Raw genomic sequence first — 14,218 nt, 5'->3', positions numbered from 1 at the left:
AATGTATGTCATTGAAGAAAAATATTTGTTTTAAGTCTTTAGTTCAAACATAAAGGAAATTTTAAATAAAACTTTTTTATTCCTACACTTTCTGCTGGGATATCAACAAAAAATGGCACTGTCTATAGTTCAGGAAGTTAATGACTTTTAAATTTATGATCTGATCTTTGCAAAGGTCCATGAGGGAGAGAAGGGAAAAACCTTGTTGCTTTTAGATCTGCTATGTACACTTTTCTGTGTTGATAGATCTCCAGTGCATGGTTGAAGATATAGAGGTTTCTTTTTTCTCCTCTCTCTAGAAGAAAATTGTGGTAACAATTTAAAATCAATCAATTAGAGAGACTCAGTTTAGAATCAAGTAAGAGACAAGTCATCCATCATTTAGACATCGCTTACTCTCCCCGTTGGCCTTTTGCAATGTTTGGGGTTGGGCTGAGTAGAGAGCAAACTGGAGCCAACACTTTCTGCAGAGCTCTCAATAGTTAACGGAGCCTCTCGCACCATAGCCCTGGCGTACTGTCCTAGGGGCTGCACTCTCACCCATGCCAAGGTTTCCTTAAGGGACTGAGAGGTAAAATGAAAGCATGCTGGAGGAGATATTTCTTAGCTAAATATGGTATTATGAGTTACCAGTTGCCGTCAAGTCGACCCCGACTTACGGCAACCCCGTGGGTGTCAGAGTAGGACTGTGCCCCATAGGGTATTTAATGGCTAGTTTTTTTTTTTTTTGGAAGTAGATTGCCAGGACTTTCTTCAGAGGCACCTCTGGGTGGGCTAGAATCTCTAACCTTTGGTTAGCTGCTGAGTGTATTAACCATTTGCACCACCCAGAGACTCCCAAACATGGTATACAGTTAAGTTTTTCTTAGGCAGAGAAAGAGGGTTCTTCTTTCAGGATATTCCAGATAGAGTGGTTTTAAAACTGGCTGGAGCATGAGGTAGAAAACTTCTGTTATTGTTTTGTGTTCACCCCAGGACTTATGTCCTCAAGTATTCCTAACAATACGACCACTGATTCCATGCTTTGTGAAATAACAGCATCCCAAGTGCTTTCATATATATTGTCTCATCTGATTCCCTGAGGAGGCTGCAGGTAGATACACCCATCTGTAGAGGAGAAATAATCAGTGTGGAAACTAGGATTCCACCCCGTCTTACAGCTCCTAGTCTTGCGCTTGTTCCACTCTTCTGTCTTTATTCTCAAAGATATTTTCATCTTTTGTTGATAATGGTGTTTTGTTTTCTAATTCAGCCTAGTACACAGGAACTGATGAATTAAGGTAAAAGCTCCCTCATAATGTTGATGCAGGTGATCGTTTTGGCCCTGGAGCTACCAGTAACTTGGAGGCATCATTCCCTATTCAAGATGTCCTGGAAAACTACATTTACTACTTTCAGAGTGTTCATGAAAGCATTGAGCCAACCCATGATATATTTAGTTTTTATGTGAGTAATGGAACCGGTCGTTCTGAAATTCACAGCATCAATATCACCATCGAGGTAAAGACTTTGCAAGTTGGAAAAGTTGGGTCTTTGACCATAATATAACACCATTAGATAGTTTTATATGGGTTCAGAAGCAAAAAAAGATTGGATTTGACCTTCAATTTTAAAGTTCAATTTTTAAATATAACCCCAACCTTCAGGGAACTTGTAGAATTAAGGCTGCCATTTTGGGGAAGGTCTGACTTGGAAATCTGAATTTTCATTTCAAAGAAAAATCTCTTTTTTCTATGTGGAAACAATTTGTAAGGGTCAGACAAAGAAACCTTGCCAATCCCATATTTAGATTAAAATATTTTTCCCTGAAAAGAGATAAAAGATAAAGCTAGAAGGAAATACCTCTGCCTTGGCAAAATAAAACATATGATACCCTCAACACTCTTGAGGGACAATGGTGGAGGGTGGTGGTACGGGGACAGGGAGATGGTTTTAGGAAACCATACTTTAAATATGGTTTCCTTCTACAGGTACTGTGATATGTTTAGGATTTTCTAAGACAGTTCTGATTTCAAACAATGTACCCTTTTGTTCCCCAAATGTACTTATCAGACCATGTGTCATTATTTTTTGTTTGGAAAATAGTCATTGGATCTACAGAAGATAGCTGAGGTTTTTGTAGAGTGTCCATCAACTTTTTTTCAAGGGGACATTTTGTTTATGTGCAATGATCTCCTTGAAACGAATCATTTTGGTTGGGGAATAATGATAGTGACACATTAAAAGCTTTTTCAGTGGAGATCATCTACCCCTGATGGATGGATGGAATGAGAAGGGCACTTCATCTCAGTGGTGTTCTTTTCTCCAAGCCCAAAACCCCAGTCTAAGCATAAGAAAACATCAGGCAAGCTCAAATCCTGTCCTTTAGCAGTAAACAAACAAACAAACAAAAAACAAGCCCATTGCCGTGGAATCAATTCCAACTCATGGTGACCCTATAGGAGAGAGTAGAACTGCCCCCATAGGGTTTCCAAGGAGCACCTGGTGAATTCGAACTGCTGAGCTTTTTGGTTAGCAGCCGTAGCTCTTAACCACTATGCCACCAGGGTAACATTCCAATATTAATGTCTTAGTCTTTACAGATATATCGTGGTTACATAAGATGTTAACATTAGGGGAAGTTGAGTGAAGAGCATATGAGAACTCTGTATTATCTTTGCAACCTTTCAGTAAATGTAAAATTATTCCAAAGTAAAATTTTTATTTAAAATAAAACTATTTCGATGATGAAAGTTACTGTGACAATGATGTTGTCTTTGACTAATGTGCATGTTCTTTATTCTTAAACCAGTATCTGTGTGACCTAGTATTTTATGCTTTAATCAGAGGAAGAACGATGAGCCTCCCAGGATGACCTTGTGGCCCCTCAGAGTGCAGCTAAGCTCTGGAGTGGTGATAAGCAATTCTTCTTTGAGCCTACAAGACCTGGACACTCCAGATAATGAGCTAATTTTTGTATTGACAAAAAAGCCTTACCACGGTAGGATACAACCTGCTTTGGAAATCTTAATTGAGGTGCCCGATGGGTTATTAGATAAACACAGATTTCAGTTGACTGTTCCTTCACCTCTCCTGTGTATAGTCCATTCTCTGGATCAAAGTATAATCAAATTCACAGCGAGCTAATATTCTTTGAGGTCTCAGTAGACACTGGTTGCTTTAAAAACCTGAATCCTAGGTAATTGTGATCTCTGAAATTTAATTTCAGCTGTTTTCTTGCTTTCCTGTGTAACCTTAGGCAAAACAAGTTTCAGAGTGTGCATACTGTTTTCTTAGAGTAGATGGACATCATGACTTCATAATTCTGGGTCTATCTCATACAAAGAACCATGTGGCAACGTTGTTATTAATTGCAAAAGGTGTTCACCTCAGGTTAGAGACGTGCTAAACGTCTTCATGAGCTTGTTCTTTTTGCAAAGAAAGCACTTTTCCTGATTTAAACCAGGGGCAAAACCACTGTGGGGATCTTCTACCTACTTCTTTTCTAAGTGCCATCCCTCTGGTATTAGCTGACACTCTGGAACTTTCTTCTTCCAAACAGTGCGTCTCTGTCTATCATAATACCCATTGTTCTTTTAAAGACAAAATTGTTGCTGTTGATGGAAGGTTAATAGAAGAGACTGTTGGTCATGACATTTTAGCTTACCTTCATTCACTTTTACTTTCTTTTAATGAAGCACTTTAACTGTCCTATTACAGTACACAAGACACTTGAAAACAGAAAAATGTGCCTCAATCTAAAGATGCTTTCTGAATATGTTTCTAAATTTGAAAGAAGTTTATTTTAAATCTGAGCTTAAAAGGAATTTAAACCACCTTCCCATCTCCCACCCCAGCTTCCCTAGAAGGAAGGCAGTGAGTGAAGAGTGCCATTTTCATTTTGTAGAAGGGAAAAATAAGGTTTAGATAATGAAATGAGTGCATTCGTGGAGGGAGATTTGATATCTAGGCTATTATATTACCACATCTATCTGCGTCTCCTTAGGAGATTTTTATCCAGGAAAAGTAGGACTTTGTCTTCTTTTTTGTAGATGAGGCCACAAGGCAGCACCCTGTGCTCATATATAAAATGTTAGTCATTGATGTGTGTGTCACCAAGAGCCTTTGAAGTGCTTGACATTTTGCCCAGGCTCATACTAATGGGTAAAATCAGACTGTTTTGGCACCATATATGTTCTACCGTTGTTCCTTTGTTTTTCTGTACTTCTGTTGTCAGGTCATCTACTCCAGAAGCAAACTGCCACTGAACCACTAGAGAATGGGACGGTTTTAGCCCAGGGCTCCTCCTTTACCTACCAGGATGTCCTGGACGAGCTGGTTGGGTACAAGCCAGGTGGCCGTGGTGTGGCAGTGGATGAGTTTCACTTCTCCCTGACTGACGGCAAGCACACCGACACAGGGAGGATGGAGATCTACATGGAGCTGCCTACAAGTGACACCCTCCAGCTGGTTGTAAACCAGGGCCTACAGCTCTCAGCAGGTACCAGGGGAATGGAAGACGGTGGCTCTGGTTCTTCTGTCCTTATTTCCTGTTTGTCTAGGTATACAGTGCTTTCTTCCACATAAGCTCTGTGGGTGGATCTTGAACTAGTGCTCAGAACTTGGGGAGACTTAGGTTTAAGAGAATTGTTTTTTTGAGGGGATACTGTTTGAGTGAAAAATGTGAATGTCTGAATTATTTGGGCCACATGCCTCTGTTTGTGAATTTGAGAAAAGATTGAGATGAGTTTGTAGTATTTCCAGGGTCCTCAAAAATCTTAATTTATCCAACTACTCCTATGCTCAGATTTCTTGCAACATTGCCATCAGCCAACCCCAAGGAAATAAGCAACAAAAGAAATCTAGCAGAATTTTCAAGATACTAATAAAAGAAGCCTTGGAGGAGCAATGGGGAAGTCATCATGCAACTACCATGACAAGTATCCATCTTGGACTCAATTTGCCAGAGAAAGTTTTTTAATTAGGGAGTGAGACTTTTATGTATAGAGCATCTACATTTTGATGGGGTTCTGGCATTTGTCTATTCTTAATCTTACATGTATTTTGTAGTGAAAAATATATGGTATAATATCTGAAAATTTGGGGATTCCCAGTGTCCCAGGTATCAGGTCTAGGATTTGATTTTACCCTACTTACTTAGAAGCTCTTAAGTTAGCTTGTTGCTATTTCATGGATGATGGTAGAAGACATGAGATTCTTCAATCAGAGTCAAAGCACTTTGCTACTCACGGCACAGCAGGCAACATGAGCAAGTAAGTTTGCACCAGTTCTGTAGGCCCTTCAAGTCCTGTGGGAGTGATAAAGACAGACCCCATGGATGTCTTTCACATACAGTGGGATATATTACAGAAGACAAACCCTGAGCTTGGGGAACTCACCATTGTTATAACAAGTAGTAAGCAAGCCTGATCTTTGTCCTGGAGGAAGATACTACTCTCAAGGTTGCTTGCTGAGAAATGGCCCAGGTAAAGAGTAGTCCCTGGTTGGCATAAATGGTTAAGCGCTGAACAACTAACTGAAAGGCTGGCGTTCATACCCACCCAGAGGTGCTTCAGAAGTAAGGCCCAGCGATCTGCTTCCGAAAGCCCTGTGGAGTACAGTTCTGCTCTGCACACATGGGGTCTCCATGAGTCAGAATCGACTTGATGACAACTAACAACAACAGGGAGAGAGTGAAGACGGATCAGAAGAGAGCAAGGGCTCAGATCTAAGTTAAGGCATGATTAGCAAATTAGAAATGTGAAACGCTTTCACTTACCAAAAAACCAAACCCATTGCTGTCGAGTTCATTCCGACTCATAGTGACCCTACAGGACAGAGTAGAACTGCCCCATAGGGTTTCCAAGGAGTAGCTGGTAGATTCAAACTGCCGACCTGTGGTTAGCAGCTGTAGCTCTTAACCACTGTGCCACTGGGGCTCCAATTGGAAACGTGGAACTCTTTCACTTAGGGAAATTAAAATTCATTCAGCTGAAACCAAGAAGGGCAATCACCTTTGTTTAGATATTTAGACTCAGAGAATGTGTGATAATTTAGTCTCTAGTCTCCTAAAATCATTTGACATCTCATTCAAAGAAAATGGTGGCAAATGACATACTCTCTTCTGTTACTACCCAGGCTCTGTCGCACGCATCACGGAACAGCACTTGAAAGTGACCGATACTGACTCAGACAACCATCAGGTTATGTATATCATGAAGGAAGATCCTGGTGTGGGACGCCTGCAGATGGTTAAGCGTGACAACCTGGAGCAAATTTCCATTAAAGGCCCCATCCGAAGTTTCACCCAGGCTGACATTAGCCAAGGTGAGCCAATTCTCTTCTGCCTACCCAGACTTCTCGGACTCTGCCCACACTAGTAAAACAGGCGTTAAATGCCTGGAAGCCTATAGCAGTAAACTCTACAGTCTTTGTTTTGAATAAGAGCTGAGTTACAGCTTCATTTATTCTCTTTTTTCCTCCTCAGATTTTTTGTTTTAAAAAAAAAAAGACTATCTTGGCTAAAATGTGTTGATGGTTTGACATAGTGTTTGTGAAATTTGGGGCTATTATGGAAGGAAAAAATCATTTTCAGTTGCTATGACATTAAAGAGTATATGAGAGGAGAAAGGAAAAAGGAGTAGGGATGGATTAAGGTGAAAACTATGCCTTCCTTAGGTGAGCAATTTATATCTCTTTCCAGCTCCCCAAAGAGCACAAGTTAATGAACTAAGCAAAATGGAAAGACATAAATCGGAGCTGCCTAGGGGAAATTACATGGCTCATCCTTCCTCCAGGAAATGCTGATGTAATGCAAAGGCATAAATGTTAAATGCTTCGTAGTTACTGTACAGTGCTTTCAGGGGGAAAAGTCACCAATATGTTGAGGGGGAAATTAATCCAAAGTCAGATGAGGCTGTGCAATTCCATTTAGAGGTGGAAATATGCCCCTAAGGAGCAGAAAGCAGTCCATACACCAACACCTAAAATTGATAGCAGCCAAATACTCATTGGGCCCATTTGTGCTTTAGTGAAGGGGGTGGAATGGGCAAGAGATGTTAATTCCTTAATTATTCCCTGCCTTGGTATCTCCTTTTAAAAAATGAGATCAGGCACATCTTCTCAGATGTTTGATTATATTTACGTTGATAGGTAATTACAAAATTATTTAAGACACCCAGGGAAACAATTCTTAGGGTTTAAAACAATAGCTTCATCTTAAGACAGAATTTCTTAGGTTCCACAAAGCAAACTAGTAAGGAAGTCAATTAGCAAGGAGGTAATTCTTTACCAACTACATTATCAGTGGAAGTAGACACCAAGTCCCACACTGTATAAGTTAAGAGCATGAAGCCATACTGCCTAGGCTTGAATCCAAGCTGTGCTAATCACTAGATGGGTGGCTTTTCATGAGTTACATCAATTTCTGTGCCTCCATTTCCTTACCTGTAAAATGAGTTATTGTGTTAATATGTAAAGTTAATATGTAAATCTCTTTGATAGCATGTATCAAGGCTCTTGTGTACTCTCTACATATAACCAGTTGCCGTTGAGTTGATTCTGACTCATGATGACCCAATGTGTTTTGGAGTAAAACTATACTCCGTAGGGTTTTCAATGGCTGTGATCTTCTGGAAGTAGATCACCAGGACTTTGTTCCAAAGCGCCCCTGGGTAGATTTGAAATGCCAACCTTTTGGTTAGTAGCTGAGTGCTTAATTATTTGCACCACTCAGGGCTCTACTCACTACATGAATGTCAGCTAATGGACATTTTGACAGAAAGCAAATGGAAACGATCCTTTGAGTTAAGAAAAACATAATGCATTCTACTTCTTTCTTTGGATCCTTTTGGCTTCTTTATAGCGTTTACTTGGTTATTTATTTATTTGTGTGTTTGGTTATAACCCGTGTAGATCCAAAACTGCTTTAAAGCTGTACTAGGAAATGGAGAGTAAAGAGTTCTGGGTGAATGTGGACTGAAGCTTTGTGTCCTCTTGTCCTTGTGATATGGGTATATAACAGGGTCCCACCAAGTAATATGACTGGGGTTGATGCACAGTTACATGTGGGCAGTTTTGCTGTTGTTATTCATGAAACTTCCTTAAAGGCTGAACTAAAACAAATTGTCATTGAGTAGATTCTGACTCATGGCAATCCCATGTGTGTCATAGTAGAACTGTGTTCCATAGAGTTTTCAATGATCTGGTAGATCACCAGGCCTTTCTTCTGAGGTGCCTCTGGGTAGACTTGAACCTCCAACCTTTTGGTTAGTAGCTGAGCACATTACCCATTTGCACCACCTAGGGACTCCAAAGGCTGAACTAGGCCTTTCAAAAAGGCTGAGCCTCAACCATAAGGGATACCACTTTGGGTGAATCTTTTTTTTTTATTGTTGTGCTTTAAGTGAAAGTTTATAATTCAAGTTAGTCTCTCATACAAAAATTTATATATACATTGTTTTGTGACCCTAGTTGCTCTCCCTATACTGTGACAGCACACTCTTCCTTTCCACCCCGGATTTTCCGTGTCCGTTCAACCAGCTCCTGACCCTCTCTGCCTTCTCATCTCACCTCTGGACAGGAGCTGCCCATTTAGTCTCATGTATCAAGCTAAGAGGCACACTCTTCACGAGTATCATTTTATGTCCAATAGTCCAGTCTAATCTTTGTCTGAAGAGTAGGCCTCGGGAATGGTTTTAGTTTTGGGATAACAGAGAGTCTGGGGGCCATGTCTTCTGGGGTCCCTCCAGTCTCAATCAAACCATTAAGTCTGGTCTTTTTACTGGAATTTGAGTTTACCCCCCTTTTCTCCTGCTCCATCAGGGACTGTCTGTTGTGTTCCCTGTCAGGGTGGTCATTGTAGTAGCCAGGCACCATCTAGTTCTTCTGATCTCAGGCTGATGAAGTCTCTGGTTTATGTGGCCCTTTCTTTCTCTTGGCCTAATACTTTCCTTGTGCACTTTGGGTGAATTTTGTTATGAGGAGGTCATTGGTTATGAGGAAGTTGATGGCAGGAGAGGAGATGAAAACTTTAGATTAAAATGTCGAAAGCAGTGTAGAAGTGAGGAAGGCATGAACTGATTCATTAGTGTGAATACTAATCGAATTCCCACCTTATACATCAGAAATAAGGGCAAAAAAGCATTAACAGCAAATCTGATTTTCTGTTTCCTTTTTACAGGGCAAGTAGAATACAGTCATGGAAAGGGAGAATCTGGTGGCAGTTTTGCTTTTAAATTTGATGTGATTGGTGGAGAAGGCAACAAATTGATTGACCAGTCATTTTCCATCAGTGTTTTAGGTAAGGGGGCATTGGGTTTCTAATATAAAAATACTTTAGCACTTCTTAGGTTATTTAGTTTATATTGTGCTTGGCTTGGGGCTTGAGCCTTTTCCTTCACCTTGGCAGTGTGTAAATCATGTCCTCTCTGTTGCATGAAATTCTGGCTTTTTGGCACACTCTCTCAGGGACAGGCCTAAAGGTTACTCTTATCTTACACCTAGGCACCAGGCCTAAAATTGAAAAAAGAAAGCTGAAAAGATCCATTTCAAATCACTATTTCTGATACTTTTAGAAGACAGATTCCCACCAGTCATCATCACGAATAAAGGTCTGGTCTTGGATGAGAACTCAGTAAAGAAAATCACCACTCTGCAGCTGTCAGCCACTGACCAGGATAGTGAGCCTGCAGAGTTGATCTACAGAGTCACCAAGCTGCCCCAGCTGGGCCACCTGGAACATGCAGCATCACCAGGTAAGGCTTCCATCTCTTGTTCATCAAACCATAGTTGGGGCTTAGTAAATGTTGCAGGTAGCCACATCATATGTACACATACACCTATACTCTGCCTTGTTGTTGTTGGTTGTCATTAAGTTGGCTCTGACTCATGGTGACCTTGTATATAACAGAATGAAACGTTGCCTGATCCTGCACCATCTTCATGATTGCTGATATGTTTGAGACCATTGTTGCTGTTGTGTAGTGCTTTCCAACCTAGGGGGCTCATCTTCCAGCGCTGTATCAGACCTTAATATTCTGTTGTGATCCGTAGAGTTTTCATTGGCTAATTTTCAGAAGTAGATCACCAAGTCTTTCTTCCTAGTCTGTTTTAGTCTAGAAGCTCTGCTGAAAGCTTTCTATCATGGGTGACCCTGCTGGTATTTGACATACTGGTGGAATAACTTCCAGCATCATAGCAACATGAAAGTCACCACAGTGTGACAAACTGACAGATGAGTTGTGAAGGATCTGCCTTAATTAGTATTTATTTTCTGTATCCCAGTGTTTACATCATCATATATATTATAATTCTTGGCACACAGTACATGATCAATGATGTCTTACTGGAAGTTGAAAAAAAATTACAATTTTTATGTAAGCAATCTTGTATCCACAGCTAGATTTTCAATTCCTTCGAGGCAGGCATTGTACCCTGTTCTTCTTTTATCCCCCTTTAGAACCTGGCACAGTATGCTTAAAAATGTGTGCTTAAAATTCAATTTAACAAATGCCGAGTGAGCATGTATATTGAGTAAGATTCTATATACTGGGGAAACAAAGATAAATGAGATACAATCCTCACCCTCCAGAGCCTCATAATCTACTGGCTGAGATAAGGACCCCATGTAGATAACCATAGCTCAGGAAAGAATATGGCAGGTATTTTAAGAGAGATACAGACTTCCGGGCAACATGGCACTATAGGCAGAAGCACCATGCCATCCCTCCACAGCAAAGATCAAAAAAATTAAGCCAGAGAAAATGGCAATCTGAAACGCTAAGCATCAAATGAAGAGATAAAGAACTCAGCCAAGCACCGAATGGAATCAGAAACTGATGGAGAAAGGAAAGCGAGAAGCGATACATGCAGAGGTCCCCTATCAGCTAACGCAGCATGGATCCACCATCTTGGACTCCTAACAGAGACCAGTGAACAGGGGGTGCAAGAAAGCAGCTTCGTGGATCTTCCAGCAAGAGACAGAACAACCGTTTCTTGTCTCTCTATACTTTCCTGTCCCCCAAATACCTGGTGCTGAGTGACGCCTCTATGCCTTCTAGCCGGGCTGTACTTCACAGCCTGGGAGCAACTTCCCCAGACTTCGTAGCCGCGCTGGTGGGATCCCTGGGAGCTTTGCTTTTCTTTTTTCTTTCTAATTTTTATTTATTCATTTTTTTCTTTTCTTTTTTTCCTTCTTCTTCTCCTTTTTTGTTTTTCTCCATTTTATAATCTCTCATCTCTCCACTCCAATAGCAAGCTCCCCTAGAGCTCTTTTTTGTTGTTTGTATGTTTTTGGCTCCTGTTCCTCTCTCCTTTCTTCCGTACGCATCTTAGCTCCACACATCACAATCTCCCCCCTCCATCCTACCTCCCTGTACCACGCGCTGAACATCATACCACCAAGCAGCCCAGGCATAGCCCATCTGAACCTGCCCTGTACTGATTACTGGCCCACCCTGGTAGCCATAGTAAGTGCCACAAACAACCCATCCCAGCAACTCCTCTTCAGCTAGACCTGCCTTGCTGTACTATATCTGAGTGCCTAACCCTGCCAACTGGAGAAGGAGGCAAAAAGTATCATGCCCACAGATGAGCAAACAACAAAGAACACACAGCCCGCCTGCTCAGACATAGCCAAATAAAAAAAAAAAAAAAAAAAGGATGAAACGAACAAATCTGCAATCAATAAATGAGAAAAATAATTACCAAATAACCCAAAGACAGCAGACAATATCAAAACATTTAAAAAACAGGACAGATGGTTCCCATAGGTATCCAGAATAAAACACTAGATGACTTTCCAGTAGAAGAAAAGGCACTAGAACTACCTGATACGGAATTCAAATCTCTAATATTCAGAATTATCCAAGAGTTGAAGCAAAAAGCAGACAAAAATGAGGAAAAAATAGACAAATTTATGGAAAAGGCAGACAAATTCATGGAAAATACAGACAAAAAAATGCAAGAATTCAGGAAAATAATGCAGGAACAAAATGCCAAAATAAATTCACAGCTAGAGATCATGCAAAAACAACAATTAGAAATCCAAAGATAAACAACAAGATTTCAGAAATGGACAGTGTCATAGAAGAGCTGAGGAGCAGATCTGAAACGGTGGAAGACAGAATCAGCGAAATTGAAGACAAACACTTGGCTATAACTCTGTTTGAGGAAAAATCAGAAAAAAGAAGAGACCCTGAGAATTATGTGGGATACAATCAAAAGCAAAAATTTTCGAATGATTGGAGTTCCAGAGCAGGGGGAGAAAACAAAAAACACAGAGAGGTTCATTGAAGAGCTGCTGACAGAAAACTTCCCCAATATCATGAAAGATGAAAAGCTGGCCATCCAAGAAGCTCGACGAACCCAATATAGGATAGACTTCAAAAGAAAATCACCAAGGCATATCATAATCACTCTTGCCAAAACCGAAGACAAACAAAGAATCCTGAGAGCAGCTCGAGAAAAACAAAAAGTCACATACAGAGGAGAAACAATAAGACTAAGCTTAGATTATTCAACAGAAACCATGCAGGCAAGAAGGCAATGGGATGACATATATAAAACCTTGAAAAAAAAATTGTCAGCCAAGAGTAATATATCCTGCAGAACTGTCATTCAAATACAATGATAAAATTAGGAAATTTCCAGATAAACAGAAATTAAGGGAATATGTAAAAGTCAAACCAAACTTACAAGAATTATTAAAGGGATTCCTTCAATCTGAGAGCAAACAACTTCAGCTCACAGGCTGAATCTAAGATGCAGGATCGTACCAGCCAGATACCAAGCTAGGAAATGAACTTTCAGGGACTATCCAAAACCAAAAGAAATACAACAGGGAATCAGAGCAGTTAATCTGTAAATGACAACAACATCAGAACAATAAAAGAGGGAATAAACGGTGTAGGTATAGAACCTTCTAATGGAGAGGAAGGCAAGGCGATACGAAGTAATAGTAGACTGCTTCAAACTTAGAAAGATAAGGGTAAAATTCATGGTAACCACAAAGAAAGTCAACAAACCTACTCATAAAAATAAAGACGAAAAACATAAAGTCTCAGTAAAAACAAAACCTACAAAAACAAAAGAAATGAAAAAATAACCTTATATGGAAAGGGAAGAGGCCCTGGATAAGTAAAGCACTATTAAAGAAGAAGAACAAAGTAGGAGGACTCACACTACCTGACCTCAGAACCTGCTATACAGCTACAGTAGTCAAAACAACCTGGTACTGGTACAACAACAGACACATTGACCAAAGGAACAGAATCAAGAACCCAGATATAAACCCATTCACTTATAGTCACCTGATCTTTTACAGAGGCCCAAAATCCATTAAATGGGGAAAAGACAGTCTTTTTAATAAATGGTGCTGGCTAAACTGGATGTCCATCTGTAAAAAAATGAAACAGGACCCATATCTCACACCATACACAAAACTAATTCAAAATAGATCAAAGACCTAAATATAAAGCCAAAAACTATAAAGTTTATAGAAGAAAAAATAGGATCAATGCTAGAGGCCCTAATACACGGCATTAACAGGATACAAACCATAACTATCAACACACAAACTCCAGAAGATAAGCTAGGCAACTGGGATCTTGTAAAAATCAAACACCTATGGTCTTCAAGAGATTTCACCAAAAAAGTAAAAAGAGAACCTACAGACTGGGAAAAAGTTGGGGGGCATTACAAGCCAGGCAAAGGTATAATCTGTATACTCTACAAGAAAATCCAACACCTCTACAACAAACAGACAAATAATCCAATTAAAAAATTGGCAAAGGAAATGAACAGACACTTCACCAAAGAAGACATTCAAGCGGCCAGCAGACACATGAGGAAATACTTGTGATCACTAGCCATTAAGAAATGCAAATTAAACCACAATGAGATACCATCTCACCCGGGCATTACTGGCACGAATCAAAAACACTGGAAATAACAAATGTTGGAGAGGCTGTGGGGAGATTTGAACTCTTATGCATTGCTGGTGGGAATGCATGATGATACAACCATTTTAGAAAATGATATGGCACTTCGTTGGAAAGCCAGAAATAGAAATACCATATGATTCAGCAATCCCACTCCTAGGAATATATCCTAGAGAAATAAGAGCTGTCTCACAAATAGACACATGCACACCCATGTTCATGGCAGCATTGTTCACAATAGCAAAAAGATGGAAGCAACCTAGATGCCCATCAACAGATGAATGGATAAACAAACTATG

At 40.1% G+C, this 14,218-nt stretch overlaps 1 protein-coding gene across 1 annotated transcript in view; it reads left to right on the top strand.

Annotated features, from left to right (window-relative positions):
- FRAS1 (Fraser extracellular matrix complex subunit 1) overlaps window positions 1–14,218 on the top strand; it is a 516,919-nt gene that overhangs the window by 409,413 nt on the left and 93,288 nt on the right. The window contains exons 42-47 of the mRNA XM_012557480.1: window positions 1,310–1,500; window positions 2,827–2,980; window positions 4,217–4,480; window positions 6,118–6,306; window positions 9,161–9,280; window positions 9,555–9,734. Of these exons, the coding sequence (XP_012412934.1) occupies window positions 1,310–1,500; window positions 2,827–2,980; window positions 4,217–4,480; window positions 6,118–6,306; window positions 9,161–9,280; window positions 9,555–9,734 (1,098 nt within the window). The remainder of the gene's footprint in view (window positions 1–1,309; window positions 1,501–2,826; window positions 2,981–4,216; window positions 4,481–6,117; window positions 6,307–9,160; window positions 9,281–9,554; window positions 9,735–14,218) is intronic.

This window comes from Trichechus manatus, unplaced genomic scaffold (assembly GCF_000243295.1).
Source record: "Trichechus manatus latirostris isolate Lorelei unplaced genomic scaffold, TriManLat1.0 scaffold00105, whole genome shotgun sequence".
NCBI classification, from domain to species: Eukaryota; Metazoa; Chordata; class Mammalia; order Sirenia; family Trichechidae; genus Trichechus; species Trichechus manatus.
The sequence above is the reverse complement of the archived record's forward strand: the minus strand, read 5'-3'. Positions and strand labels throughout refer to the sequence as shown.